This window comes from Ahaetulla prasina, chromosome 3, assembly GCF_028640845.1.
Source record: "Ahaetulla prasina isolate Xishuangbanna chromosome 3, ASM2864084v1, whole genome shotgun sequence".
Taxonomy (NCBI): Eukaryota; Metazoa; Chordata; class Lepidosauria; order Squamata; family Colubridae; genus Ahaetulla; species Ahaetulla prasina.
Window position 1 is genome coordinate 189,978,789 of NC_080541.1, and position 27,317 is coordinate 190,006,105.

General features: G+C 37.1%; 1 protein-coding gene across 2 annotated transcripts; it reads right to left on the bottom strand.

Moving 5' to 3' along the window:
• Positions 1 to 5,207: 5,207 nt before the first annotated feature.
• On the bottom strand, positions 5,208 to 26,178 carry FAM83C (family with sequence similarity 83 member C). 2 transcript variants are annotated; one of them, XM_058174488.1, is made up of 5 exons: positions 22,077 to 26,178; positions 19,853 to 20,839; positions 14,607 to 14,774; positions 11,531 to 11,655; positions 5,208 to 7,429 (listed from the first exon to the last, which is right to left on the bottom strand). In XM_058174488.1, exons 2-5 carry the CDS (start codon positions 20,372 to 20,374, stop codon positions 6,565 to 6,567), a joined length of 1,680 nt encoding a protein of 559 aa, XP_058030471.1. In that variant the 5' UTR covers positions 20,375 to 20,839; positions 22,077 to 26,178; the 3' UTR covers positions 5,208 to 6,564. The 2 variants fall into 2 exon arrangements, with proteins under 2 accessions (XP_058030471.1, XP_058030470.1); XM_058174487.1 differs by lacking the exon at positions 22,077 to 26,178 and having other exon boundaries at positions 19,853 to 21,614.
• Positions 26,179 to 27,317: the final 1,139 nt, after the last annotated feature.

Consider the following 27,317-nt stretch of genomic DNA (forward strand, 5'->3'; position numbering starts at 1 on the left):
TGGTGTTTTTGGAAAAGAAGCTACGCAAGATTAGGTTTACAACTCTTAGAGCTTTTTTTGCTATGTAGTTGCAGTGGGCTTTGGCACTTAGATCATTTGGCATGAAAACTCCAAGGTCTTTAATGGGAGGGGGGTCGTCTGTAAGGTAATGTCCATCTAGTATGTACTTAGTGTTTGGGTTCTTTTTTCCTATATGTAAGACTGAGCATTTGCTGGTTGAAATTTGGAGCTGCCAATTTTTAGACCAAGCGGTTAGATGATCAAGGTCGTTTTGAATGATAGAAGTATTGTCTGTGGTGTTAAATAGTTTGACATCGTCAGCAAAGAGAACACAATTACTTGAGATATGGTCACAAAGATCATTAATGTATAGTATAAAGAGTGTTGGTCCAAGGACGCTGCCTTGAGGAACGCCACTCTTGACAGGAACAGGATTTGATAAAGCATTGCCAATTTTGACCACTTGTTGTCTGTTAGACAGAAAAGCAGATATCCATTTGTGAAGGGGTCCTGAGATGCCATAGGATATTAGTTTTAGGAGAAGTTTATCGTGTACTACTGAGTCAAAAGCTTTGCAGAAGTCTATGTAGATTGCATCTATTGATTTGCCTTGATCAAGATTTGTAGTCCATATGTTTTTACAGTGGAGAAGTTGTAAGTTACATGATAATTTTTTCCTGAAACCAAATAGTTTATTGGAGAGTAGGTTGTTAGTTTCTAAGTGTGAGGTAATGGATTGGTTGATGATAGATTCCATGACTTTGCAGGTGACGCAGCAAAGAGAGATCGGTATAAAATAAATGTATATGCCCAGACCACTATATACTGATTTATATTTATGTATTAGTCAATGTGTGTGTGTGTGTGTAATATTAGGTATGTTCATCAACTTGTTCTTTATAAATTAAAGGCAAATATAAATAAATGCCAACTCAAGGTGGTATTTCCTATTTTCCCCACATCCCTGTGAAATGGGCTGGGCTGAGAGAGAAAGAGAGACTGGCTTGAAGTCACAGCTCTCCTAAACTGCCGCCCCCATTAATCTCTGCTGGATCCTTACATGCACAGTGGCCATCACTGCTGCTGTCCTTCTGGAATAGCCTCTTGGTGAGAAAACTGACAGGGGTTTTCTAATGGGAGAAGCAGATGGTCTTTTAGAGAATTCTGCTAGGAGAACTGCTGATACCAGCAGTAGCAGTAAGGTGGGGAAGGGAACAGGATATAATAGAGAGGAAAATGTTTTTGTATTCTGGTTGGTAGTGCCTCACCACCTGGGAACTATATGCTAGATGAGTGAAGGTGAACCTTTTTGTCACCCAGTGCCCAAACCAGAACATGTGTGCATGTACGTGCATGTGTGCACATATGCACCGGAGTGTTGGAAATCTGAAGACCAGCTGGCCGGCGCACACATGCCTGTTTTTTTGGGTTTTTTTGGCTGTTTTCAGACCTGCTTTGGGGCCATTTTCCGAAAAACAGCCAAAAAACACCTGGAAAACAGCCAAAAAACAGGCATGTGTGCACCAACCAGCTGGTCTTTGGATTTCTAATGCTCTGGCGCATGGCCTGTTTTTTGGCCGCTTTTCGGGCCATTTTCAGGCTGTTTTCTGGCACTCTGGCACCTGTGAAGACCATGCATGCTGGAAACCAGAAGAGCAGCTGGACGGCGCAGGTGGCCACAGAGAGGGCTCTGCATGCCACCTCTGGCATGTGTGCCACAGGTTCGCCATCACGGTGCTAGGTCAAAGAGTGAATCCTGTGTTTCTGATGAAAACTTAAGGTACTGCTTCAGAAGTGAAACTTCATCATTACAGAATATACTAATATGAACTTGGAACTAATTATATTAAAGAAATCGTTCATAAAAAATCATTATTTTCTGTCTCCATCATGACTCTTCATACCAATCATTGAGAAAGTGGCTGAATGGGCCCTTGCTCTATCAGAGCACTGCCTAATGCAAGAGCTGCCTGCTGCAAGCCTTGTATAAGCATGTTTGATTTGTGTTAGTCTCCCTCCTTTGTCCCTCCACCCAAGTACTCCAGACATCTTGGATTACAGATCCCAGAGACCTGATAGGGATGACTTGTGGACATTGTAGTGTTTTCAAACTTGGCAACTTTAAGATGTGTGGACTACAACTCCCAGAATTGCTGGCTGGGGAATTCTGGAAGTTGAAATCCACACATCTTAAAAATTGACAAGTTTGAAAAATACTATTGTAGTTCAATGTAAAGGAGGGCATATAAAGCTCTCTATGAGACATAGGGCCTTTTTTTGACCTGCATTCAACAGAAAGGGAATTTACTGAGCTGTACCTAATGTGACAGAATAATGAAATATCCGTTGAATGAATGACACCTATTTGCTGGATTTGAATTGCTGAGTTTGCATAAGATCTTCTTATGCATCTATTATGCACCTATTAAAATCTTCTTGACTAGTTGTGGCTCAAATGTGTTGTGCTAACTAAGCCATTGCCTGGCCAAACTAAGGAGATAGGTCTGGGCTACAAACAGAAACTGTACTCTCTGTAGTTGGGAAAAATGTGTTTGTTTGTTTGTTTTTGGTTTTTTGGCTTGTGAAATCCACTGTATTACTTTCACTGTAAACCCTCTTATAGTACAACTGAAGTTGTGTTTGCATAATGCATTAAAGTACACACTAGCCAACTACTATTTAGCTCACTAGCTTAAAGCAATGGTTAAATGACTAAATCTCCCTTTTTATGATTTTGTGATCCCTTAATTGGGACTAACTATAGATAAATTTATTGTGTGGAAGTACGTTTACACTGTATGCAAATAAAAAATCACCTCATTCCTGATAAAAGTTACAATGGAAAAGGACAGAATGGACCGGGACCATTAAGATATAGAAAAGCTGATTTCAAGAGTGGATTAATTTTATGCTAATAAGACTATAGTCTTAGGCTTTACAACTTTTAACTAACTTGTTTTGAGTCAAGAACTGCACGTGGACTGATGTGTATCAGGTCATACTCTAAAAATTATTGGGTGGACTAATTTGCTTTGAGTTCATGCTCTTTAATTAAAATTGTTATAATGAATATAATTATTTCCTAGTCACAAATTTAATAGGACTGTGCAATGCTTTAAAGTCTGCATCAAAAGTATGCATCTGCCTATAACTACATACCTTAAAATTGCTAAGGTTGAGAAACACTAATCTAGAGTTTCACAGCCCAGGTATAACATCCCTACTTATCACAATGTGAACCCTGCTTGTAAATTTATGTTTTGGGAGGCAGGTTTGCTTTTACAAATGAATTTTGAATGACATTACCTTGTAGATGACCCTCACTCCATCAAAGACCTTGGAGTTTTCATATCAAACGATCTAAGTACCAAAGCCCACTGCAGCTACATCGCCAAAAAGGCTTTAAGAGTTGTAAATCTAATCTTGCATAGCTTCTTCTCCAGAAAGATTACACTACTAACCAGAGCATACAAAACATTTGCTAGACCAATTCTCGATTACAGCTCACCTGTCTGGAACCCACACCTCATTTCGGACATTAATACAATTGAGCATGTCAGAAATATTTTACAAGAAGAGTTTTCCACTCCTCTGATCACAACAAAATACCTTATGCCACCAGACTTGAAATCTAGGGTTTAGAAAATTTAGAACTCTGCCGCCTTCGGCATGATCTGAGTATAACTCATAAAATCATCTGCTAAAATGTCCTTCCTGTCAGCTTCAACCACAACAATACACGAGCATACAATAGATGTAAACTTAAAGGGAACTGCTCCAATCTTGATTGTAGAAAATATGACTTCAGTAACAGAGTTGTTAATGCCTGGAATGCACTACCTGATTCTGTGGTCTCTTCCCAAAATCCCCAAAGCTTTAACCAAAGACTATCTACTGTTGACCTCACCCCTTTCTAAGAGATCTGTAAGGGGCGTGCATAAGAGCACCAGCGTGTCTATTGTTCCTGTCCTAATGTTCCCTTTGGTTGTATCCAATTCGTATGGTTATTTCATGCTTATACTTATATATATTGTTGTGTTTGACAAATAAATAAATAAATTTGGAAAGAAATAGCACAAGTTGGAAGTTGCCACAGAGTAGAGCTAGTTCTCAACTTACAACCATTAATTTATTGATTGTTCGAAGTTACAATGGTATTGAAAAAAGTGACTGTTTTTCACATGATCAAAATTCAGACACTTAGCAACTGGATCATATTAATGATGGTTGCAGTTTCCCAGGATCATGTGATCACCTTTTGTGACCTTCTGACAAACAAAGTCAATGGGGAACCATGTTACTAACTTAATTTCATTGATTCCCTTAACAACTGTGGCAAGAAATCTTCCCATCTTTGGTAACTCTACCACTCCCAATCTACCTGGTATTGTTCAATGCTCAAAATATGAAGATCATAGTTGTTAAAATTGCATAGCACTTATGAGAGTTTCCCACATTGATATAAAGATCAAACTTTCCATGTTGCAATTTGTGTTGTAAATTTTGCCCTAAGTATCAATCTACAATCAATCATTTGATGTCCTTTCAGCTTTATCCCAATCATGCCATGGTTTAACATTTCATGCTGTTGATCATCATGGTCATTACAGTCGCTATCATCACTATAGACCAGTGGTTCCCAACCTTTTCTTGTTTGAGGCACAACCTTTTCTTGTTTGAGGCACCCTTGGAAAGCCTTTCAAAAGTTCCCGGCACCCTTATAAGGAAATAGATATTTAAAATCTCCGTAGCTCAAAAGTTCCCGGCACCCTCAAAAGATCTCACGGCACCCCTTAGTGCCGCGGCACACTGGTTGGGAACCACTGCTATAGACTTTGTTTGCTTGCAGTTTCTTTAGCAGTTTTTAGTTTTATGGGTAGGAGTGCTAACCTTATACCCAACCCTCCTCACTTTATGTGGACTTGGGACTGGCTCGGTTACCTCAAAACTGAGTTGTCCCAGATGGAGTTATTTATATTATATAGCCTATATTATTTGCATATGACTACTATACTTTATTTAGTAGATGATAGTTAAGCAAATTACATAGAATACTGTTTATTTCAAAAGCACCATCAGATTATACATTGTCAAAGTTATGATTAAAGAGAGAAAGAGACAAAAAGAGCAAGAGAGAAGAAAAAAGAAAGAGCCCTTAAGGCATTTATACATTAAATTGCTATTAACAGAACTACCAGTTTTTGAAATTAAAACAATGTTATATTTATTATTAAAACAATCATAACTTTCCTGGTGATTTCTTCATGAAATCTCAAAAATCTAGGTTAAAATAAACTCCCTCAGGAAGCATATTAAATCTTGATTTTCAGAAATAACAAATGTCAATGGTGACAATTCGTTCTTCCATACAAAGTAAAATCAATTATTAAAATGTTTAATTGCTGACATATACTTAAGCATTCAAAGAACACTGTCTTTGAGTTCAGAGGACTTACAAGAACACCACTTTGGCTGGACAGAAAATGGCTTCTTCTGAAGTAACTTATAGTGGAAATAAATTGAGCTCAGCTTTGATTGTATAAACCCATTATTAAATCTGATTGACTACTTTGAATTACAATGTTATATATTAATGTATTTAAAACATACAACATATGAACAGAATTAATACAATGCATCTTAGTTTTGCAGTTTGTAAAGAAAATTTTAAGACAAAAGTAAATTAATATTATTCTTAGTATTTATCGTGATACAATGCAATCATTGCAATATTACTGACATTTCTTTTTTTCTGTATCTGCCAAAACACTTTTGCAGATTTTTTGCTGAAACAAAGAGATTAGATTTATTCATTTCATAGAGTTAATGTTCTGATATTTAAACTAAGAGTTGCATTTTACTTGTCTTTTCCTATTTCTGTCATGTTTGCAACAGAAGGAAAAAACTGAGAGGGTTTTTTTTTCTATGTCAGGGTGACTGTAATTTGGATGGCTGTATTGTGTATGATGATCAATTGAATGAGCAGCAATATTAAAAGGAAGTTAGGAATTATGTAATATGATTTCTGCAATTCTTTATTTTCTGCTACTTCGGTAAAGGGATTTCTGTAGTTCTGTCTTAAACAGAATTGCAGAATAATCCACATTGGGCAATTAAGATATATGCTTTTATCAAAGAGATGCATTGTAAACTCTCTACCAACCCTTTAAATCAAATTGTTCTACTATACATTATATATCCAATTTTATTTACATATTGATAATCATCAAATTGTTTAAATTGGTACATAGTTCCTCTCTCTCCCCAGAGTTATTAAATTGAGAAATAGCCTTGTTCTAAACATGCCTCTCCAGTATTTCAGGAATTCTGAATTATGAAGAATCCTCATTATTTCTGTGAGGCAAAACTACCAGACAATGTTTTCAATGTTCAAAATGCATGTCCTTTCAAATTAGATGTAAACATAACAATCTTAAATCTCTTTTACAGGTATATGATTATTTTTCAGGCTTTATTAAGCTTCTTTAAACTTTCCCAATATTTTTGAGCTAAATCTGATGTATTATCATAATTTCATTCCATATTTGAAATATTTTTGTTAGATTACATTTCAAATCGACTATGAACAGCTTTTGATTTTGATTTGTTATAGTTGGTAATCAAATCCAATTTGCTGTGACCAAGAGTCATCCTTTTTTCAACCCTATTTATGTTGCTGTTGTTCTCCATTGGCATATCCTCAGAGGCTTCAAGGAATCTAGGAACTGTGCCCTTCATCTCATAATTTACAGATTTAATAGGATTGTTAGTGAATTCTAATTTGTTGTATCCATGAGTTACTGGTTTGTCATCCTTGTGTAGTTTGCTTGCATTTTCAACTGGTTGAGTATAAAGGAACTTCTTGCTATCTTTTGTTCCCATATTCTCAGGAAGATGTCCATTTCCTATGTTGTTATCCAATATTGGCGAAGATACTGATAGCAAAGATGTCTTAAGCTTCAATAAATTAGAAGCATCATTGAGTGGAAGCTTTAATTTATCTAATAGACTAAAGTTAGAGTCTAGCAACTCCCTGGGCTGGTATCTCAAGTCATTATGTCCCATTAAGCGTGAAATGGGCTTTCTTGTTTCACCTGGAGTTAATTCCTTCTTTTCACAGATTACATTGGGAATTGATTGGTTATGATATGGTGATTTCTTGATGGTCACAACACTGGAATTTGAAAGGGTACTTGACGGACTGATGGATTCATACTCATTCCGTTGAATATGTTTTAAAATGGGCTCAAATTTCTGCATGGTCTTGTAAGGAGGAGGTGTGGAATTTTCAGCAGTGGGGATTCCAAGTTGATTCACTGATCTAGATTCAGCATATATACATCGGAACTCTCTGTCAAAATCATCAACAATTTTTCCTTTGAAGTGCATCACTAAACAGGTATGCACCTGGCTGCAGAGCCATGTAAAACTGTAATGAAAATAATTCAGGGACAACGTGAAACATCAACATATAATTAAATTGTGCACATTTAAAATATTGAAAATTCATTAGACAATAATATTCATTTACAACAATACTATTTTAAATATCTTTATCAGAATATCTTGAACACTATTGCTGCAATACAACAGTGTACCATTACTATTTTAAAGCATTGAGAAAATAATAAGTGGAACAGTTTGATGGTCAAAATCTTAGATTAGTGTATATGTATGTTTATACTATGTTAGGCAATAAATGAAGATAATATTATGCAAAGAAGTTATTATGGTTAAATTGATATAGATAAACATTTAAATGACAGACTCATAAGAACTATAAGGAATTGGGGTTGCAAGTTAATTATAGATTTCCAAGGTCATACTTATGGCTCAAGAAGAGGAGATCTGTAGCCACCCAGTGTGATTGGAACTCATTTAGAGAAGAGTTACAAAATGACACCGTTGAGAGAAATTCTTGAGCATTTAAAAATGGTACAGAAAAACAATTTCATTAATCTCAGAAAATATAACCCTTGGTGGGGTATTTTTAATCAAATTATCAGTGATATCTAATCCCCAAATTCCTTGATAGCAGAGTGCCAAATTATATAACCATAGTCAACTTCCTACTGGAATTTTTTTAAGCTGACATTTTGGGATGATATAGTGCATATACTAAGATACTTTGAGATGGCATAATAGGTTAACATGGCATGGAGTTGGCAGGCTTTCTGTAAGTAAAGAGGGAGGACAAAGGTAAAGCTGCTATTAAATATTTGTGTTGGTGAGTCAAGTGTAGATTGTTCAGGTGGAAGAAAGACTGTACATTATCAATCAAGGAAGTAGTTGCAAAGAAAAAAACATTTCCTTTCAAAATGTAGTCAAAGGTTTGCCAACTAAGGCAAAAACAACTGAAGGTTAACTAGTACAATGTGTAAAATGAATATTGTGCTGCTTTGCTGTATCATTTCTTGCGGGGGAAGGGTACTTGAAAGTAAATGTACTGACTGGGTGAGGTCACTTTCCCAGGCCGTGTTGGTTCATGATCCAGGGATTTTCCTGGAACAGGTGGTAGCTAGACCAGGAGAGCTTTCAAACAAATATGTCTAGTGTGCTAATCTGAGGTGAGGAGGCACTGCTCATGATCACTTGCATCTTAGTCATCTCACAGTTGGACTATTGCAACACACTATATATGGGGCTGCCCTTGAAGAGCATTTGGAAGCTGCAGCTGGTCCAAAATGTAGTGTATTGGATGCATCACAGTACACCAATCTAGTACTGCTGCTATGTGAGCAGCAGTGACTCCCAGTAGGCTTCCCTATATAATTCAAAATGCTGGTTGTTACTTTTAAAGTCCTACATGGTATGGTGCTGGGTTACTTATAAAACATGGGTATCAAACTCGCAGTATCACATTGCCATCACATGTTATATCACCAGTGGCGGGATTCAAGTAATTTAACAACCGGTTCTCTGCCCTAATGATTTCTTCCAATAACCAGTTTGCCAAACTGCTCAGAAAGTTAACAACTGGTCCCAAAGTGGTGCGAACTGGCTGAATCCCACCACTGTATATCACAATGTTTTTTCGCTTTGCAGAGCTGGGGTAGGTATGGCCTGTGTGTGATGAATCCAGACCATGGGCCACCAGTTTGATACCCCTGTAGAACAACCTATCCCCAATGATTTCCCCAATCCCACCAGATCTGAAAGAGGAGAGAGGCTCCAGGTCCTATCAGTGAAGCAGAGTTTTAGGAAGCATGACTTCTTTGTCATGCTGTCCCCAAAAAATATATGCATAGCTTCAACTCTGTTGGTTTTCTAAAGGAGGGAAGACTTCTCACCAAGCACTGGGGCCAATTGTTAATAAAACTCTGGCATGCAGGTGTGCAACATGCTGGCAATGAGCTTTTTATAGGGGCCTTAACTTGATTTTTTTAAAATTGATTTGGACTATGTACTATGCTCTCACTTCCGTTGACTGCCCAGGACCCCATTCATTAGATGAATAGCCCTGTAAATTATTTACAGGGTTGATCCTCTTTGGAGGGATATGCCTGTTCTACCAGATGAGATAAGGTGGGCATGTTCCAAGTGCCATTCCTTAAATGCCATCATCCGGTAGGACCTTGGAGACACACCTTCTCCATGGCTACCCCAGCCCTTTTTAAAAGCTTCCCCATGAAATGTGGACAACCCCCCACCCATTTTTAGCTTGGGATGCTGCAGCATTTTGGTGGGAAATGTTACATCTTTTGCAAGGTTTGTGGGTTTATTTTTTTGTTATAGAATGTTGCTATGAGCCACCTAGGATTATCATCTATATAAGATAGGCAGCCATATTAATTTTTTTAAAATAAATATATGAATATTAAATAAAAAAACATATATAATGACTTGATGTGAGTCAACCAGGATGTATTTTTATGTGAAAGTTTGGGTCATTGTGGCCTTATATGTATTTACTTGGAAATAAATTGGGGAGATCCTGAGTTACTTCTCAACTTAGTGTGTTGCACAGGCTTCTTTTTAAGATAGGAAGTTGTATATAGGTAGTCCTCACAACAACCATTTGTTCAATGACCATTTGAATTTGTGATGATCTTGAATGAATGATATTTATAACTGGTCCTCAAAGCCGTTGCAGCACCCCTACGGTCACATGGTCAGAATTCAGAGTTTTGGCAGCCCACCCTTATTTACAACCACATGGCACTTTTCAACTCTACCCACGCACCTATCACTCCTCACCATCTCTGCTTTTTGACTGTCTTGCCCTCCACTGCCTCTGCCACTCCTTGTCATTCCAGCTGATTTTTCACTTCTTCCTGCTGCTGCTAGTGAAGCATGCCCAACCTGGCCCTTTGTGAGCAGCAGCTGGTCACACATGGCTTTCTTGAGGCCTCCAAGAAGGCCACATGCAGCTTCGGGAAGCCAGCAGCTGCCTCACAAAGGGCCAGACCAAGAGTACCTTATCAGTACTGGGAGGAGGAAGAGAGCCAAGATCAGCTGGGGGTAGCAAGGGCAATGGAGTGTAGGGTGATGTGGGTGGGCAGAGTGCAGGGCAGCCAAAAGAAGAGATATTTAGGTGGGTTAGAGTTGAAGGAAGGTGAGCATAGCACGGCAGAAGAAGCATGATGTCCTGGCCTAATGACCATGCGGTCCTGGCCTAATAATGACAATCAGGAGTACTTAAACTCTAAGCAGTGCAGTCATGTGATATTTTGCCTAATAATTGTTTGCTTAGCAATAAACATTCCGGTCCCAATTAGGGCGATTAAGCAAGGACTCTCTATATGCTGATCTCCATTCCTTGGAGCTAGTACAAGTCAAACATGTAATATAATAATTAGGGGGATCAAAATTCCCTAGGATTTATTTCACTTTAAGAATATATATATATTTGCAATATTACCATGTGTTCCTGTGCTTGTTTTTGGGGAGGAAATGCCATAGCACTTAATAGGCTTTTATCCTAGAATACTTTTCCCTAAGGATGTTCTTTCCAACTGTTGAGATTTCCGCTTCCACAACCTTCAGTTGACTAGAAAATTATGAAAATTCAGAATCTCTGAAACGTATTAGACTGTGGGGCTGGGGTAGGAGTTAGAATGTTTTTCAAATTGGAATCCTAAACTCTTGTTTTAGGAGACACATTTTTAAAAAATTCTTTAAAAGAACTGAACTTGTTTTATATATGTTTTAATATGATGTTTTTGTACATTGCAAATTTCATTTTCCTTCCACTGAAATGGAAGATACAGTTTTGTGTCGCACTAGAACAACCTTAGACACCTGACCCGTAAGAAGGATACAAAGCACTATAATTTTAAATAGAAGTAATTTAAATAATAATTTGAATAAGTTGCTACATTCGTTTAGTCAAGGGTGTCGAAAAGGCATGGTTAAAAAAATCAAGTTGCTAGCTGTAACTGTGCAATAGAAACTCTGGCATCTTGCCTTTTTTTTAACCATACCCTGCAATCACTCTGAGTTAGGACATATTAGTCCCAGAAATCTCTAGACAAACAGACAATGCCCTTTGCAAATGACATGATTCTGAAGTATACTTGTTATGTCTCACCTGTAAGTCCCTGCAAGGACTTGTTCACAGTCTATCAACACAAATTTCTCAAGGGCTTGTCCTGTAAGCTTCTTACCAGCTTTACTATAGTATATATCTCCACTTACAGATCGTATGCGCATATTCTAAAATAAGAAGAAAAGCATAAGAAAGATTCAAAACAGATACTGCTGACTTTCTGTGCAGAGCTTATATATACTGTAACCCTATGAGTGAATCTGAATCTTGGAATTAATGGTTGCAAAACATACCTAAATCATTAAATGTTTAAAAAAATATTGTAAAATCCAGCACATATGCTTCATTAATTCTATCAGTTTTAACCCCAGTTTTATAATTTCTTTTCAGAAATCTCTTGTAAATTTTAAAGGATATAAAATTGCAGTCTAAATTAAGTATATCAAATATAACTACTGCAAATGGCATGACCAGCAATTGATTTGCTTGGTGTTTTATTAGTTAATGTATTGGGAGCAGTGGACAGAATTTTGAATTTTGCAAGTTTGATATGCTCTCTCTCACAAAATGGTTGTTACGAGGTGATGCAGCCAATCACAAAATGTCCATTTATCAGAAGGAAAATTGAGCATCCCCTGATTTTATTTCCTAAGAAAGTTGTGGGGGGGGAGGGGAGAGGAGACCCCTCGATATATTATTGGAAATTCAGGTTATGCTCAAGATGGTATTTCATTTTGCAGCATGCGTGCTTCCCCATTATTTTTAATTTAAAAAATAAGAAAAATAAAACTAGGTAGCATAGCATATTTGGAAAGCACTAAGTACTAGGTTGGTGGGCACGCAGTAGACTGCTCAGTCTCTGATGATGGAAAATTACAAACCAGTATCATTTCAGTAATTTCCAGCCCTTATTTCAATATTTGAAAGCTGCAGTTGCTCTGGAAGAATGGAAAATTACTGAAAACAGACAAAATGACAGTAAGTTCCAAATGGCAGGGGTTGGGGTGATGGAATAAGATGCTCTTGTAGAATATAGTTAGTCCTTTAATTATGACCATAATTGAGCCCAATTGTGTTGTTAAGTGAGACAATTGAATTTTGCCCCTGCCATTTTATGATTTTCTTGCCACAGTTGTTAAGTGAATCATTGTAGTTGTTAAGTTAGTTGCAATAATACAAGAGCAACCAATAGATTTAAACTTAATGTCAACCGCTTTAATCTAGATTGCAGAAAATATGACTTCTGTAACAGAATCATCAGTGCTTGGAATACTTTACCTGACTCTGTGGTCTCTTCTCATAATCCTAAAAGCTTTAACCAAAAACTTTCTACTATTGACCTCACCCCATTCCTAAGAGGACCATAAGGGGTGTGCATAAGCGCACAAACGTGCCTACCGTTCCTGTCCTATTGTTTTTCTTTTCTTCTATACCTTTATATACTATATAACCTTTCTGTATGATAGTTACATATATTGTTGTGACAAAATAAATAAATAAATAAATAAATAGTAATTCAGTTGTTAAATGAATCTGACGTCCCCACTGACTTTGCTTGTCAGAAGGTTGCAAAAGAGAATCATGTGACCCTAGGGCCCTGCAACCATCATAAATATGAATCATTGTCAAGCTTTTGAATTTTGATCATGTGACCCTGGGTCACGTGATCAAAAGTGTGAAAAATGGTCATAAATCACTTTTTTCAGCGCTGTTGTAATAGTCACTAAATAATTGTTGTAAACAAGGACTACCTGTAGTTAGTAGTTAATGCTTATACTCACATTGAAAATGCTATAGTTACCCAAAAAGAAGATATCCATGAACTGAACATAACTCTTGCTGAACTAAAAACAGGTTGAACAAATATGCAATATATGGTAAATCCAAATCCAAAGTAATACTTCGCTTCCCAACCTAAGTTTATACTCCAGAAAAACAATCCCAGAAATTCTTTTTCTCCTGCAAACACATGTATGAGAGCTGTGTGTGTGTGTGTGTGCGCAAAACAACTATAGTTGATTAAAATAATTTGCAAAATACAGTACCCTAATAACAAAATTAATTGATCTTCCATTTGCAAATGCCAATCATTTTCACTCTCAGGTAAAAATGTCAATGCACACACATTCTCTTTGCCTTTTTAAACAGCAACAACAGCAACAACAACAACTAGAGTAGCTAGGGTAAATGGAAGTGACAGCTATTTTGACTCTTTTAATGCACACACACACAAGACATACACCTGTAGATCCTCCTGGTCTGTTTGAATACAGTCTTATGCCTAAGGCATCTTTCTCTCAATTTTGTTGAGCATCAGAAGTAAACTTCACTCCATTTGTAATATACCTTATAAAGGTGGCAAGTCTGGATTTAAGCAAATGCGTCTGTGTGATCTTTAATTTTGCCTCAGCCAATCAATTAAAATAATTGGATGAAAGCAATGTACAGTTTTTCCATCTCCTGTATACTGAAGCACAAGGCTAAAAATATGGACAATTGTGATTGTGGGCTGCTTTTTTCAGTAAATAAGGTTCATATATTAACTTCAGGCACTGTTTTGCTCTGGGCTTTTGTTTGTTCAGTGAGTATGTGAAAGGCAAAGGTTGGACATATGATATCTATCAGCACATAATTCTTTGAAAATAAATAGTTAAAATTTCTACTTGCCATCCAGTTGCACCTTATGGTTCAGCCATGTTGCTTTACATGGAAAATAGATTAAAACTAAACCCTCAATCATCCAATAAAAATGTAATACTGATATCATACCACTTAACAGAAAAGGGGTAAATATGCTTCAGAAAGTATCCTGGAACTGCTGTTTGATGTGAGAATCGTTATAGATCCCCAAACAGTCAAGGTTTTATCAAGGACCCTAGGAAGGAAAGAAGACCTTATACTGCTGCTGCTGTTGTTGTTTTTGTTGTTGTTGCCCTTTGATTTTAATTATTGCCTTTAGCTGAACAAACCAACCCGTGTTCATACGAGTGATGAGAATGATTAAAATAAAAGCAGAATTAAAACTGTCTTTTTTCTTCATTTTCATGTTCCACTACATCATATTTTAATATTGACATTAAGTTAAAAAACAAAAAACTAAAGCTGATTGAAAACATACCAGAAAGTCATCCATGGTGACCTCCATTTTATTGCACATTTCTGTAAACTCCTTTAGGTTTTTTTCATCAAGGATCAGATAAACAGGAACATGACGTTTGTTTGAAGCTTCTATCAGATCACTGAGTATTTCCATATCTGTGAATTGATCCATCACAATTGCAATCACCTGCACAATTTTTTGGTAGGTTGGGGTAAAGTGGAGAAGTAGAACAGAAGACATTGTCAAAACATGATCAGTGGATCTGCCCTATTAAGCAACCCAAATATCCATGTAAGTCCCTTTTTAAGTGCTTCTGGCTGTAATTTTGTAAAACTTTAATCAAGGCTTTTTCTGAGTAAATATGCATAGAATTGCACTATCAGTTTCCTTTAATAAAACAAGGGCAAAAATAGCACATAAAAATCAGTTTTGAAACTCTGTTCCATAGTGCTTCCTCAGTAGTTATTATTTCTGAATCTTTTTCTTTTTTTCACTCTGTTTTTATGGAGAATCCAGAGAAAGCTATGGGCAAATGATTGCATTCCAGAGTTACTGAGCTTTTACAATATATATCTTTTCTGTCATACAGAATTATGAGAAGCTATAATCTAGTGACACTTCCCCCTGCATATGCATGATGTAAGACACTTTGCATATTATAGACTGGTAGATTTGTTCCAGAATTGCTTTCCATGTCCATTAACGTTTTATAATGATGATATTCCAGATAACAGCATTCCAGGAAGGAACAAAGTAATTAGTCTCTATTATAAATCTTGATTACCATGAAGTGTATGTACTAACTAGCACCTACTCCTTCTACTCTTTCTACATTTTCCTGCTGCTTTCTCTTCTGACAGATTCCTGTCCTATTGTTTCCTTTCGTTATATCCAATTAATATAGTCATTACATACTCATACTCGTATATATGCTTATATATTGTACAATTATTTCATGCTTATGCTTATATATACTGTGTGACAAAATAAATAAATAAACAAACAAACAAACAGTATCTGTGGTGGTAGACAGCACCACCACCAGATGGATTCATAACTGGCTGACCAACCGCACTCATCGTGTAGTCCTCAACGGAACTACATCCACATGGAGGGAAGTATGCAGTGGAGTACCCCAAGGCTCTGTTTTAGGCCCAGTACTCTTCAACATCTTCATCAATGACTTGGACGAGCGGATAGATGGGGAACTCATCAAATTTGCAGATGACACCAAGCTGGCAGGAATAGCCAACACTCCAGAAGATAGGCTCAAGATACAAAAGGATCTTGACAGACTTGAACATTGGGCGCTATCTAACAAAATGAAATTCAACAGTGAAAAAAGTAAGGTTCTACATTTAGGCAAAAAACCCAAAATGCACAGGTACCGTATATGTGGTACCTTGCTCAATAGTAGTACCTGTGAGAGGGATCTTGGAGTCCTAGTGGACAACCATTTAGATATGAGCCAGCAGTGTGCAGCTGCTGCTAAAAAAGCCAACACAGTTCTGGGCTGCATAAACAGAGGGATAGAATCAAGATCACGTGAAGTATTAGTGCCACTTTATAATGCCTTGGTAAGGCCACACTTGGAATACTGCATTCAATTTTGGTCACCACGATGTAAAAAAGATGCTGAGACTCTAGAAAGAGTGCAGAGAAGAGCAACAAAGATGATTAGGGGACTGGAGGCTAAAACATATGAAGAACGATTGCAGGAACTGGGTATGTCTAGTTTAATAAAAAGAAGGACTAGGGGAGACATGATAGCAGTGTTCCAATATCTCAGGGGCTGCCACAGAGAAGTGGGAGTCGGGCTGTTCTCCAAAGCACCTGAGGGTAGAACAAGAAGCAATGGGTGGAAACTGATCAAGGAAAGAAGCAACTTAGAACTAAGGAGAAATTTTCTGACAGTTAGAACAATTAATAAGTGGAACGACTTGCCTGCAGAAGTTGTGAATGCTCCAACACTGGAAATTTTTAAGAAAATGTTGGATAACCATCTGTCTGAGATGGTGCAGGGTTTCCTGCCTGGGCAGGGGGTTGAACTAGAAGGCCTCCAAGGTCCCTTCCAACTCTGTTGTTATTGTTATTGTTAAACAAACAAACATTTCCAGGAAGAATTGATGGAAAACTTGGCTACAAATGTAGCAGAATATGGTGGCAACCTTTTGAAGAAATTACAGTGATATAAATATTGTGAAGATGGAGAAGAAGTTGTCTGTTTCCCCTGGTAGAGCATTACTTACCCCTTACCTTTCACAGACTTAATTAGACGGTCAGGAATGCAAAGAAACTAGAGGAAAGGAAATAGATATACCATGTCTGAGCTGCAAAAATCCAGATGCCCACTAGCAAATTCTTGATTTTGAGAGTCTTGCCTTGAGGTCCAGAGAGCTCTCCTTACATGTCATTTTAAATGTTTTCCTATATTGAAAAAAATCTTATCAACTAAGAAAATGGTTCAGAGGACAAAAGCTAGGTTAACTTTGTCCTATCATAAATTTGTTTTCTATTTGCAAGGAATTTCAAATGTAGATGGAGCATTCAGAAGTGGTATCTCTTGCAATTTAAAATTATCTACAGTTATCCACTCCAAATACACGAATCAGATAGAACTTCTTTTAATTACTTTTCAAAGAAAAATGTGGGCTATTTTTTTACTCTTGGGCTTCTAACATGGCATGCCTGAACACCACTGTAGCCCATAATAATCCTACTTGGGGTTGCTTACACTTCTTGACCTATTTATGGGTTTTTGAAATTGTTTTAATTAAATCAGCATTCTATAAAACAGAGTGTCCATCTCAAACATTGTTCTTACTTTAAACATGTCTCTGTATTTCACACTGACTCCAGAGGCATCTTATAAAAACCAAATGACTTGTTTGGAAGATGCCTATCCACCTCCCTCCACAAAAACTTGGAGTGAAATGAAGTGGGAGAGAGCCTATTTGGATTAGTGGGAGTGGCAAAAGCTAGTAAAACTTCAGTGTTTACCTGCTGGTAAATGAATATTTTGACATCATCCATGTCTTTTATGCCTCTTATTTTGTAAGACTTTCCTGTGCCATGTTGTCAAAAAAACAACGCACGTGCCCACTGTATCCAAAAAGTTACAAATTCCTGCTCTGAAAATTTGATTTTAGACTTTTTATCAATCAGAGAACAGTCTCCACCTCAAACTGATGAAGCCCTGTTTATATAACCATTCATTCATGCCTTTCTCTTCCACCTACCAAGACTGAAGATGGTTTACATTTAGAAAGTATAATCACTATCATACCTAATTAAACTATAGCAGCCCATTTACCATCTGTGCCAAAACATCCTGGAGAAAAATTTGGATTGCAGTGCTTTCTCCAGACCAAAAATTTGGGAGCACTTCAACTTTCAGGAGGCATCCTGCCTGCTCACTGCCTGTGGGAATCACACCCTCTCTGAAAGAATGTACAGAGCAGCCTAGATTTAGCTAAGAAAGAGAATCCTATAGTTATTTAATCCATCAAGTTTACTGGTTTTGGCATTGGCATTCATTCTGCTTTGTTTTGACCAACATTTCTGTCAGACCGGTTACACCCCCCCCCCCCAATTCTTATCCTGTGTATTTGAGATAAATTTGTAGGAGTAATGGATAGGAGAAAGATATTCTAAATGTCTCTTTTATACAGAAAGCCTTAAAAAATAAAATCCCTATGTCCTTCCATTGGGGATTTTTCTTCCATCTTTTCTTCCATCTGATTTTGAATTATTCAGAATTTCTAAGGAAAAACCATTTGCAAAACAATTATATTTTTAAAAATAATAATTCCCACTTATTTTATGCAGTATTCTCAGACTTTGTTGTAATGTATAGTATTAGCCTCAAATATTATTCATTATTTTTATTTTAAACTAATTTTGTTGAGTAGACTAACTATGCTAACTACCCAAAGTCTTCCAACATTGACAATGAAAATCTATTTAAAATTCAAATCTCACATAGTAGATCTCACAAATCTCACAAATCTCAAATAGTAAGAGATACTATTTTCCATTAAGTAATTTCAATAGGGACACAAATAAATAAAGTCTGGAATATTTGTTTTTATGTAGCTGTCTCCCTTCCAAAGAGGTTTTGAGTGGAAGTGCACACTCACACAGGAATATTTTGGGATGATTTCTATACAAATCTATACCAGTTTGGTGTAATGGTTAAGACATCTGGCTAGAAACTGGGAGACCGTGAGTTCTAGTCCCACCTTAAGAACAAAGCCAGCTGGATCATTTCCTCTCAGTTGTGGAAAAGAGGCAATGGCAAGCCACTTCTGAAAAACTTTTGAAAAAAAATTGCAGGGACTTAGTCCAGGTAGTCCCTGGAAATTGAATATAGTTGAACTAAAAAAAAACAAAAACCACACACACACTTATAGAACATATATGTGTGTATGTTCTATATAGTATGCCAAAGTGGGGAATCTATTTGGATTTTGAAGGAAATATCTTGGAAAACAAACAAAAGAAATCTACAACTAATTCATAGACATTCCCTGGAAAAGTCACATTGTATGTAATGTTTTCTACATTTATTACTCATCAAAGAACTCCTTCAAAATACTTCTTTAAGCCTCAGCTGACTATAGCAAAGGCTGCCAAATTGAATAATAACTAGGTGTGTCTATGGAATATTTTTATCTACCACCTAAGGGCTATATCTACTTTAAATAATGCAGTTGTAAGCATTTTCCTCACAGTTTAACACAATATGGAAATTCTGGTTCTAAAACAAAGAGCATATTACTCCTCTGATCTTTGCATAAGATAGCCAGGACATGCTCAGACTCCTTTGCTCTGTAACTGTGAAGTATAAATTCCAAAGCTGCTATGATTACATTTTAACAAATAACATGCATCATTGGGCCATCAAACATTGTTCTGTTCCTAAACTTCTTTGAGCAGTCTTCAAAATAAAAAGCGTCCAGTTCTGCTCATTTGTTATTGCGAACACGTTCCAACATAGCTCAGGAAACTAAGAGTCAAAGAACAAAGGAACAAAGAGTCATCTGCATAGCTCATTTCTTTTTGCATATATACCATTTGTTAAATATAAAACTCATACAAACATAACAAAAATAAATCCATCAACTAATACATTAAAGGTATATGCAGAGTAAGAATTTAAAAAAAAAATGGGAACCAATAGTTCTAATTTTTTTACATATTTTGAAAACCATACCGATTGGCTTTATCTCCTCTTTTTAAATGCCTTAAAATGTTCTACTTACTGTCTTGGCCTTGCTTATTAGAGATCGAAGTAATTCTTTCACATTGTTTGCTTTGTCCCTTTGGAAATACAAGCTGACTTCTGTTCGGTTGAGCACTGTGACAGAAGGCATCATTGGCCAACCGAGCTCCAGTTGAGGGGGATCAATATCTGACATTAATGGGAAGTATGTCCCAGATGTCACCTCAGAGAGGAGAGATTCCCTGTCCATGCTGTCAGTTCTTGAGAATCCAGCTTCCAGCCCCTTCTTTGGAGATCCTGGGATGCTTTGGATGTGCTGGCTCATGTAAGCCATGTCCATTGTGGAGAGGAAGGGTAGTTCTTTTTCTTTAGCGATGACTTGCAGATAGCCAGCTTCTCCTTGCTCCAGAAAGGCATCCACAGCTAGTCTGGCGGTCTCACTATGCTGTAGCACTGAAGGGCTGGCTTCTTTCTTCCAGGGTTTTTTCAGATCTTCCAGTCGATTTTTCAGTTGCCCGGTGCTCCCTTGGGAATTCCCAAGGCTTTTTGAGAACCAACTCATGCCTCTAGAGCTGAGGGATAAAGCACCACAATCCTTGGTGTTCCCTTGTCAGAGGGATATTCTGAGCTTGAGATGCTGTCTTGACTTTATAAATCTTTGCGATTCCACAATGAAGATGTCGAGATGAAGAAAAGTCACCACCAACAATTTTGTTTTATTTCTGGTTTTACTTCTAGATATCCCCCTGTTCCTAGGGAGAAAATTAACTCAAAATTCCAATTTCCATGGCTTGTTTTGATGCTGTCTTCCTTATGGAAGTGCTAAAGAAAGTTTCTTCATCTTCTTTATAGGAACTGCTGCTTTTAGGTATGCTTCCTCAAGCAATAAGACTCAGATATGTTCCCGCCCAAAAGTGATTTCTCTCTTGCAGTCACAGCACTGAAACCTGTTTTGTAAGTTTTATTGCCTTGAGAGGAAATGGGAATGTTGAAACTTGTTCCAAGGTCAATGTGGTTTATGCAATACCTACAAACATGCATAAATATTAAAATAATGTAGTAACTTGGAAATGAGAGGAAAACTCCAATGCATTTATTAGCATCCATTCTATTTTTCTACTCAGGTATTGAAGAAACAAAATGAGAATCGCCAGTGCCACAAGACTCTGCAAATTGCTTTAATTCAGAGCAGAGAAGTGTTTATTCACAATGGTCCAAGTCCAGATTTTGTTGAAATGCAACAAGGAGGATTGGGTTGTTTAACTTTAAATCCTCATGTAATTTTCCTACTCTAATTTGCACTCCTATTTGTCTCCTGCTTCTATATGTCTCTCTGTATGTGTGCATAGAAAGTAGGATTATAGGCATGATACAGAGATTTGTGGAAAAATAATAACAAATTTAGTTTAGGAAATTTAGATAGAAAGAAGGTTTTATGATGCTTTCTGAATTAAATTTGCAGCTTCTGCCAATGAGAAAAAATCAGGAGCCCAAGCATGCTATTATTGTTAATAATTTCTTACTATTTTTACTCTCTGCTAGGGGCTGGGCTGGGAAACAGAAATTTGAGTGAGTTGGTCTTTACTGAATAAAAATCATGGAAGTTGTGCGCCATTTGTATTCTTGGTTAACTTTAATATTGGGTAGAGTGAATAATGGCTAAATATTTTCAGTAGACTATTTATTTATTAATTTATTATTTAGTTTTTTATACCGCCGTTCTCCCGAAGGACTCAGGGCGGTTTACAGCCAAATAAAAAAATGATACAAAAATTAAAACCAGCTATAAAAGACTAATTTAAATTGGCCGATAATTCTAAAATTCTAAAATTCTAAAATTATCACTAGGACAGTGATGGCTAACCTTTTCCAGACCAAGTGCCCTAAGTGCATGCACCTGAAGCCCGAAAATACAATGTGCACGTAGGCATCATTTATGCGCCCTGCCCCCATGAATGCGCATGTGCCCATCGCATGCCCCCTGCCCCCTGTCCATGTGTGCATGGGACCCCTGCACCTCCAAGCCTCCCGCATATGCACGGCAGAGATCCGAAGACCAGCTGGCTGGCGGGAGGCGCATGCGCATGTGCAGCGGAGCTGAACTGGGGCGACGGCTTGCATGCTCACAGAGAGTGCGCTGCATGTCACTTCTGGCACTCGTTCCATATGTTCACCATCACGGGACTAGGATCTGAAGGTTTTGCTTTTGTCTTCTGTGTGTGTGTGTGTGTGTGTGTAAGTGTGAATGTGTGTAGCTGTATTACCTTGGGCCAATCACTTTCTCTCAGTCCTAGGAAGGAGCCAATGACAAAATACTTTTGAAAGCTTTCAGAAGAAAACTGCAAGGACTTGTCCAGCCATTCTCTGAAAATTAAACATGATTGAATGGAAGAAAAAAATTGATATGAGAGTCCAGGTTTGCCCACAATTGTAAAAGTTGCTGATTTAAGAGCTTTAAATTCCAACTATATTTGAGCGAGTTATGTTTCCTAAGTCTGGAAGAAAATGGACTCTGGACATACTTGGAGATATATTGTTCCTATCATGAATGCAAAGCTTGACCCCATTTCAAATTAAATTTTGATTAAAGCCCTGAGTCTAGAATGGATGAGCTAGTAGTCATATTGTGAAAGTATGAAGCAACTGGACTTCTGATGGACAGATTTGGGTTTTCAAGAAGTTGCCATTGAGTTTACCATGTGTCAATGTGTTGTGTGGCTGGTTGCTCTGCAGCACTTATTAAGATGATAGAGATAGCTTTGGATGACCAGCCTTTGTCAGTATGAAAATTACTCTCTGGAACAAAAGTTTTGAGTGAAGCAATAAGTAGTTGAGTGAATACCATTTTAATATTCTCACTCAGTTATGATTGGTCATAAAAACTAGAGAATTTGAAGGAAAGGGGGTGTTTGGATTGCACTATGGTGGAAAAAACATTATAAAATTCCTTAAACCCAAATGTTTTCCAACCCTAAGATTGTGTGGCAGTTGCAGAGCCTTAATAAATCTATCTTGCTGAGTTAGACCCACCCATCAATTTTATTGATAATTTGCATGTTTCCCCATCTAGCCTTGTGTTGGGCTACAATTCTCATCACCCACAAGCAGCAGAGTTTTATGCATTGTAGTATTTTGCTGTCTTCATGATTGACTCAGATTGCTATCAAACAACAGTGGATAACCTTTCTTGCTGTTTCATTTATCATAAATAAGAAAGATGCAGAGGTGAGAATGACTTGGCTGAAATGCCTGTTTGAAGATCTTATTAGGATTTAAGTCACCTTTCCCAAATTATTGATTATCCCCCAAAGCAAATAGCAGCCATATCTTGCTCTGACTGGGATACAGTGGATACTGCTATGGACAATAGAAACATCTCAAACAAATAACACAAGATATTGAAGAAGAATTGATAGGAACAGTCTTTAAAAGAGAAATGAAGGACGGGAGCAATCAAGGTTCTTAAGTATCATGAACATTGTCACACAAAGTAGATAATTTTTTAAAAGGAATTTTTTCTTCATTTTTTGACACAGATTTCTAGATGCTAGTATATTTATGAATAGATAAGACCACTACAGTAAATTACAACTGACTTGAAGAATGAAGAATGATTGTATTAAATCATAACACCTCCAATGGAACATCACATCTGAACTCTAACTGGAGCCTTCTGTGTTTTTTTATCCTTGTATCCCAAATAATCCAAACGAGCAACTTTTAACAAAATCCATCCAAGAACCAGAATTTGCACCTCAAATATTTTCATATGACTTGAGAAAAGCTATGAGTTGATTGAAGTTTATAAATATGATTAATAAAGTGCCTCACAGACAGCATTCTTGGCCAGAAATTAATATAATCTGCCTATTGAATAATTATACTTGTCTGTAAACAAGATGTTAGACCAAAGTCTACATTTCAAAGGCTTTCCTATGAATCACCAAATCAAAAAGAAAAAGAGAAGCCTTGGAGTTTATCTGATAGCACTTCTCTATCTAAGATCAGAAACAAGCAAAACATGTTATGAATGAGTACACTGAATGAAACCAAACAAGTTCAAAGTATGCTTAATCTCTATTCTCCAGCAAAGAGGTGAAATATAGAAGAGGCAAGTAAACTCAGGAAATAATAATTGTCCCAGCCACCTCCTGTTTACGGGAAAGAGGGTTTTTCTACAGCCTGTCTATGTTCTGACGTTTCTGCCTATGACTGCTCTTAACACCTGATGTCCTTCTGGACTTTGGGTGACTACAGTTCCCAGTTGCTGTTTGTCAGTTTCCTAGTTTTAGCAGATAACTCAAGTGTGCTGCCAGACAAGATTTCTTACCAGGAGCTCAAACATGGACACACACTCTCTTTTTTAACAATTTATGTTGATAATCAAAAATTGCAAACTGAAATAATTTCATCTTTCATAATTTTATCAGACCAACAACAAGAATTAAATAATATCCCAATCAAGGAACTTCCAAAGAAGTTAACTGTAATTAGCCCAATCGAAGAATCTCCAAAACCACTCCCCTCAACACTGACAGGGCATGTCATTAGAATATAAATTGAGAGCAAACCCCACTCTTTACTGGCACTGATGATGTTACCAAATCTGGGCAATGAAATGTCTGCAAGTAAACAACCAAGCTCAGAGGCACCAAGGGCCCAGTGGTGGGTTTCAATTTTATTTACTACCAGTCTGTGGGTGTGGCTTGGTGGGTTTGGCTTGGTAGGCATGGCAGGGGAAGGATACTGCAAAATCCCCATTTCCTCCCAATCAGCTGGGAATCGGGAGGCAGAGAAGAGATGGGAGCGGGGCCAGCCAGAGGTGGTATTTACCGGTTTTGCAAAGTACTCAAAATTTCCGCTACCGGTTCTCCAGAACTGGTCAGAACCTGCTGAAACCCACCTCTGCAAAGGCCCCTCATTTCACCCTGAGCTAGAAATATTCTCCTTTATCAATTTCATCTTTTTGAATTGAGTGCATTTACTTCTAATCTGGCACTTAAAGGGGTAATTTTAATTTTTTTCTCCTTGTGCAATCTATGTTTGTTTTCAATTGAACATTTCCCTGCTAAAGCACTTCCTCTTTCTGTGATTAATTGTTTTTACCTATAACCTAAAATCTAAAGATAAACATTTTCTTTCTTCCTTTCCTGATGAAAACCTGCGTGAGTAGGATGAGGAAGGAGGATGTATTCTCACTTATAACATGAAGCTCTTCTTCTTTTTCTTTCCAATAGACAGAGACTGCCCACCTGAAATTAAGACTTAAAAGATTTTTCCCCCTTCTCTTCAAATGATTGGTCTCCTCAACGAGTTGCTGTAATCGGTAGAATTTTTTTTAAAGGTTAGGGTTTATTGTGAACTAGCCCCATGTCCTCATACTTATTCATGGACATAAGAGCAGTTGCACTGGGAACATTAAGGTTTATTCTTTGCAGCCTTTTATGTCTTAGTCATGCAATTATATCATTGAAGAATAGAATAGAATAGAATTTTATTGGCCAAGTGTGATTGGACACACAAGGAATTTGTCTTGGTGCATATGCTCTCAGTGTACATAAAAGAAAAGATATGTTCATCAAGGTACAACATTTACAACACAATTGATGTTGTATGATATTGTATAGAAAGTTGAACAAACCTATGGAAGGATTAATTCTCTTTTGGTAATTTGCTTTTTTAATTGTGTGAATTCCACATTTTCTGTGTGTGGGGGAAATGCCCATTTCTTTTATGTATAGTGTCCTGTCAATGACTACTTCAGCTTCAACCACAACAATACACGAGCACACAATAGATTCAAACTTAAAGTGAACTGCTCCAATCTCGATTGAAGAAAATATGACTTCAGTAACAGAGTTGTTAATGCCTGGAATGCACTACCTGACTCTGTAGTCCCATCCCCAAATCTCCAAAACTTTAACCTAAGACTGTCTACTGTTGACCTCACCCCGTTCCTAAGAGATCTGTAAGGGGCACCAGCATGCCTACGGTCCCTGTCCTAATGTTTCCTTTAATTGTATTCATTTTATGTATTCAATTCATGCTTATATATTATTTAACATGTATTCGACAAAATACATAAATAAAACTTCTAGAGTTGCTCTAGATATGACTGCTAAATTATTAAATTTGATTCCATTGCCTTTTATTTATATGACATTTATTATCCTCTAATGTAATTGCCTTGCTTTATTCCTTTGTTAATTTTTTAGCTTTTTTTTTGCTTGTTTTGGCTCTAATACTTTCAATACTGTTGAAAGCAACTATCTTCACTCATTTCAACAGTTTCACAATTGGTTTGGGGACAGTTGACTTTTGTGAGGAGCAATATAGATCAGAGGTCTCCAACCTTGGCAACTTTACGATTTGTGGACTTCAACTCCCAGAATTCCTCAGCTAGCATGCGCTGGCTGAGGAATTTTGGGAGTTGAAGTCCACAAGTCGTAAAGTTGCCAGGTTGGAGACCCCTGATATAGATGACCGTTCTGTTGGCCTCCTATCATTTTTAATACTATCAGGTATGGCATCTTAGTAAGCAGCTTTGCTGAGAAGGGAACGTGTCACTTTTGCAGTAGCCTGAATCCTTCTTTTCATTTCAATCTCAGAAAGTCCTAAGGATGTCTCTTGCCCATATAAATTGTTGCTAGATCACTGCCTATCATCTATGAAGTCTAGAGTGTCACTCTACTGAGGTGATTCAATGAGTAACATCTCAACTTTCAGTCCATAGAATGATCTATTTCATCAGTTTGTGAGAAGTGTGCCCAAAGATTGAAAAATACCCGGCAAGTTAATACGTACCATATACTAGCAAAGGACTGAATTCTCTAAGGTGGATGGTATTTTAATAATTAATTATTTCTTCTTAACTGAATAACAGAAATTACTTTCTGTTTCTCATTAAAAGAGTCAAAATTTGCACTGTAGCAGAGTTTTTGGAACAAAACTCAGCCTCTGATTCATCATGAAAAAGTATTGCTAACTGAAAGTAGTATCCGTATGTCATATTTGCTTTGTTTTAAAATGTAAGAAATATCTCAGCATCAATTGTGTCATCTGGGTTTTCCCCAATTGCATTAAGGACTCTTTTAGGAAGCTTAATGACTATTTAACTGGAAGAGGATGTACTTTCAAAACCAGATAATGGGATAAAAATATAAATAAAAATGGTTAATTACCTAAGTATAGGAAACCAAACTTTTAAACATGAGCACCTGTCTGCATAAACAAAGAGGGTGATATTACTGACTCCACTTCTTTGATGCTACAATAAAGGCTGTGTGTTTGTGTCAACATATATCTTTTAGTCATAGGTTAGTGTTTTGTGTGTATTATATTTAGCATTTTAATGAGCCAAGTATGCCATTATTTTGACATATGTTGCCAGTTATGCTCAGCAAAGACATTCTAAAACTAAGACATACTCTGGGCAGGGCATCCTAATAATATTTATTGTTTAATGTTGTTTTGAAGATTGGACCAGATCTAGAATTTCAGATATG